Source organism: Benincasa hispida, chromosome 2 (assembly GCF_027475165.1).
Source record: "Benincasa hispida cultivar pf3 chromosome 2, pf3_genome.v1.1, whole genome shotgun sequence".
Lineage (NCBI taxonomy): Eukaryota > Viridiplantae > Streptophyta > Magnoliopsida > Cucurbitales > Cucurbitaceae > Benincasa > Benincasa hispida.
This window is the reverse complement of record NC_143479.1, coordinates 18518224-18522099: the sequence shown is the minus strand read 5'-3', so window position 1 is coordinate 18522099 and position 3876 is coordinate 18518224. Positions and strand designations below refer to the sequence as shown.

Sequence of the window (3876 nt, the reverse complement as noted above, 5' to 3'; positions counted from 1 at the left end):
GTAAGAGTGGGTAAACCCTTATCTCGCATTTCTAATTTCGACGCCACGTGGACTTGTTTTGTCCTTGGAAAGAACCTTTGAGAATAAACCTCCACGTCTCCACCACCATATGTTTCCTCCATAGCTGTGGCCTCTTCATCCATTTGGATAAGGGGGAATTAATGATTATCCAATGCTTTTTTTTTTTTTAATATTATTTCACTAAGAACCCAAATGAAATGTTATATTCAATGCACAATGCCAATATTTATATTTTTACGTAAACAATTAATTTTCAAAATAATTTTAGTAGCACATATTACAATGCAATTTGGATTCCAACAATTTCATTAACCCTCGAAATTAAAATCGTGCTCATCTCAAGCTAGGCAAGCACATGTGCAAAGTTGAAACTCAATTAAATATGGTTCTATTATTATAATATTAAATTTATATCGAAATATTGATATTTTCATCGATATTTCTATGTTTCATAAACTCCATTTTTCTAGCAAAAAAACGTATGAGTTTAACTTTAGTGACTATTTTTTCTCTTTGCTTTCCGTATTTGTTACTATTCATGTATCAAGTAAAATCCAATTTATTGTAGTGAAATATGAAAAATAAGTAACAAAAGATCTCTAATATAAATATAATATAAATAATATATATTTTAATTTATCGATCACAAAATGTTCATTTACTAATTTAAATTTTATTTTTAAAATTTTGAATTTTTGTAATTTTTTCTCATGAAGCTCCATTGACATTAAAATTGTATCAATATTTTCATCCAGATTTACATAAAATTAAGATTTCAATATATTCTCACATTTATATTTTAGACCTTGTCTATAATTAAAGCAATAATATATGAAACTTATAAACGAAAATCAAAGGACCTGCTTGGTATTCATCAACTGAACAAACTAAAATTATGGGGAGGAAACAAAGAGCACTATAAATATTAAAGTTACAATTTGAGTATATTGGATCTAATAACAATCCTAATGATGGTTTAGGGACCATAATAGAATGAACTTAGATTATAACATAATTCAAAATCCATATTTGAATTAAGCATTCTCGACTCAACCCTCTTTCTTATTAGTTTTACTTTCGTGCCTCCTCAATTTCTCACGTATTTTAATATTCTTCTGAATCTCAATAATTTTAATTACATTCAATCTCCCAAACCGTCCGAAGTGTTATTCAGATTTGAAACATGGAATACCATTTTGGTATTTCATATAAACAGGGGAGGAGTAACTTGTCATAACTTAGGAATTAAATGTTGCATTCTCTTTCCAATCCAAAATTTAAAAGCTTCAATATTGCATTGGAGTTTTATACAAACTATAGACACAGATGTACGAACACAGATGTATGGTGGGCCATGTTTAGCAGAATACACGTAGGATTGGAGTTGATCACGTGTCACATGTTCTATTACTAATCACTTGTCAGAAGCTCTAAGACTTTGTACACATACTTCCAAAACCTTTGCCCAACGACTCGTGATCCACAAAAACACAATTTTGAGGTGAAAATTACAGGAAAAAAAAAATGCAACACCAAAACAAACAAAACAGAATATTCTTGTATCTTTCACTAATCCCATCTCTTGAATACAAAAAAAAATTTAGCGATCATGAAATCAAATCTAATATTCCTCAAACTTTATCATGTTTGATTGTTTCATCAGACTCCTCATCACATAACAATGGCTGTTCTATATCATTCTTCTCAGAATTATCATCAATCCCATTTTGAACTTCAGCACGTCGTCGTTTCATTTCTTCAACATCTTTAGCTTTACCCCATAATACAATATACAACCCAATTATCACTGCAATAGCACCCATCAAGCTGCATCGCCCCCAATTATTCAAATTTAGCAAATTAGATCAAGGTTTAATAAAATTAATTGTAATGTATTGTTTATTTATTTAGTATACCTGCCAAAGTAGAGCTGTTCGTGCATAAATAGAGAAGAAACGAATGTTGTGATGACTGTACAAACAGGGTTGAATAATGCAGTGAAAAGAGGGCCTCTTCGTGAAACGCACCAAGATTGAACGAAAAACGACAATGCCGAGCTTGTTCCCTTGTAAATCAAAATTTAATTTCGGTTTAGGACATTAAAAACTAATTCAAAATTGAGTTGATAAAATTTAATAAAGAAAAAAGGAACTTACGGCATATAAACAAGTAGCGAACTGTAATAGAGAAGGAAGATTCCAGACTTTTGTGTTGTCGTCTACAAGAACTGTAAAAACGCCTGAGAGTATTGTAGCGATGAATAACAACCATGTGCAAGAAATTATTGGGTCTGGACAGTGTCTTGAAATTGGAACCTGATGATTTGATTAATTTAATTTTGGGTCATAATTAACATCATAATTAACATAAAACAGCCAAATATTGTTTAAAACTAAAATAAGAGGAATTTTGACTAACCAGCATGATGATCCAAAATGCCCAAAAGCAACTGCTGACAAAGAGAAGTACACAGCCAAGAAGCCACGTGTCTCCCTCGGGATGGACAGCTCCCAACATATTGAGAAAGCTAATATTTTTAGGCAAATTTTGCGCGTTTAATAATTTAGGGCCTTTTATTAAGGCCATTGAAGCAGCTCCACCCACACATACCACTGTTCCTATTATTTTTGCCGCAGTTCTCCAGCTTCTTGCTTTTAGTTTCTCTAATCTGAAATTAAATTTGATATTTTTGTTATGTAATGTCTTTAATTTTTTAAATAGAGATGAAAAAGATCAAGTTTCGTACCCTGCAGTGACTGCCATAACGAAAGTGATGGCTGGTATTAAATTAACGATGGCACTTGCAGCTGACGAAGAGGATAAGTAAAGTCCTTCAAAATAGGCATTTTGGTTGCCCGTTACTCTATCAAATAAAATTCCATTAATTTTAAACAAAACAAAAACATGGGTTTTGGAAAGACCAAAAATTTATTCATACCCAATAAGAGCAGTGATAAATATGAGAGAAAAGCCTCTGAATCCGATGAAAATTCTGCTGCCACTTATCCTACAACAAAATAAGTAAAAGTAATTTGAAATATGGGATGTTATGGATCATGAAGTGTAATTATAATATATATGAAATACCTTGTTGAGAAATAAAGAGCAGGGGCCATGGTTAGAGTGGCAATGGCATTTCTGTAAACAACAAAGACCCTAGGGCTCATGCCATGGACCAAAGCGGCTCGGCTGAAGATGGCAAGAACAGAATAAATACACTGTAAACCCACCATAGCCAATGCAGGGCCGTAATCTTCAAAACGCCACCCCATCTCTGTATTCTTTTGAAAACAGAGCCAACTTTGCCGTAGTGCTTAATTTCTCTCAATCCCAACTAAATAGAAGGGTGCGAAGAGGATCGCCAATGTTGAGTTGTAGAAGGTAACAATCTGTGAAATGTGTTGTCTTCCATGGAACCGATCCACATGGGAGCAAATTGGCACGTGCCTTCTCTCAAATGGTTTGTTTTTAATCTTTACATCATCTCTTGCGATATACTTCTACGGCGGTTTCATTATAAACCTTTTAATTTTGTCTACTAAATTAATTATTTTTATTACTTATAACTTATGATGATTAATGTTGTGTCTGAGGTTTAAATTTTCAATTTTAAAATTTTAAAAATTTATCAGACATGAATTTTTTTTTAAAAAAATGAAGATTTATAAAAGTTTCGAAATTTACGTGGATCTACGTTTACTGACATAAGTTCTGAATCAGTATTGTCATGTTGTGATAATTGTGTGAGGCAAGAGTAAGAATGGGATAATTATATATATATATATAAATAAAAGATAATTTCGATTTTTTTCAAAAAGAAAATTGCGGCGATTTTCAGATGTGGCACCACGTCGT

The 3876-nt window shown here is 32.1% G+C and overlaps 1 protein-coding gene across 1 annotated transcript; it reads right to left on the bottom strand.

The window, feature by feature from the left end:
* Positions 1-1378: 1378 nt before the first annotated feature.
* LOC120071490 (WAT1-related protein At4g30420-like) lies at positions 1379-3529 on the bottom strand. The gene is made up of 7 exons (XM_039023805.2): positions 3109-3529; positions 2960-3028; positions 2768-2884; positions 2440-2689; positions 2178-2336; positions 1938-2086; positions 1379-1848 (listed from the first exon to the last, which is right to left on the bottom strand). Exons 1-7 carry the CDS (start codon positions 3291-3293, stop codon positions 1653-1655), a joined length of 1125 nt encoding a protein of 374 aa, XP_038879733.1. The 5' UTR covers positions 3294-3529; the 3' UTR covers positions 1379-1652.
* Positions 3530-3876: the final 347 nt, after the last annotated feature.

What these genes read in the sequence shown, in the direction of transcription:
- LOC120071490 (XM_039023805.2), bottom strand. Translation starts at nt 3,293, where the DNA reads ATGGGGTGGCGTTTTGAAGATTACGGCCCTGCATTGGCTATGGTGGGT. An exon ending in GTTATGGCAGTCACTGCAGG is followed by an intron (nt 2,690 to 2,767) that starts GTACGAAACTTG and finishes ATTTAATTTCAG; the next exon opens with ATTAGAGAAACTAAAAGCAA. An exon ending in CATTTTGGATCATCATGCTG is followed by an intron (nt 2,337 to 2,439) that starts GTTAGTCAAAAT and finishes TCAAATCATCAG; the next exon opens with GTTCCAATTTCAAGACACTG.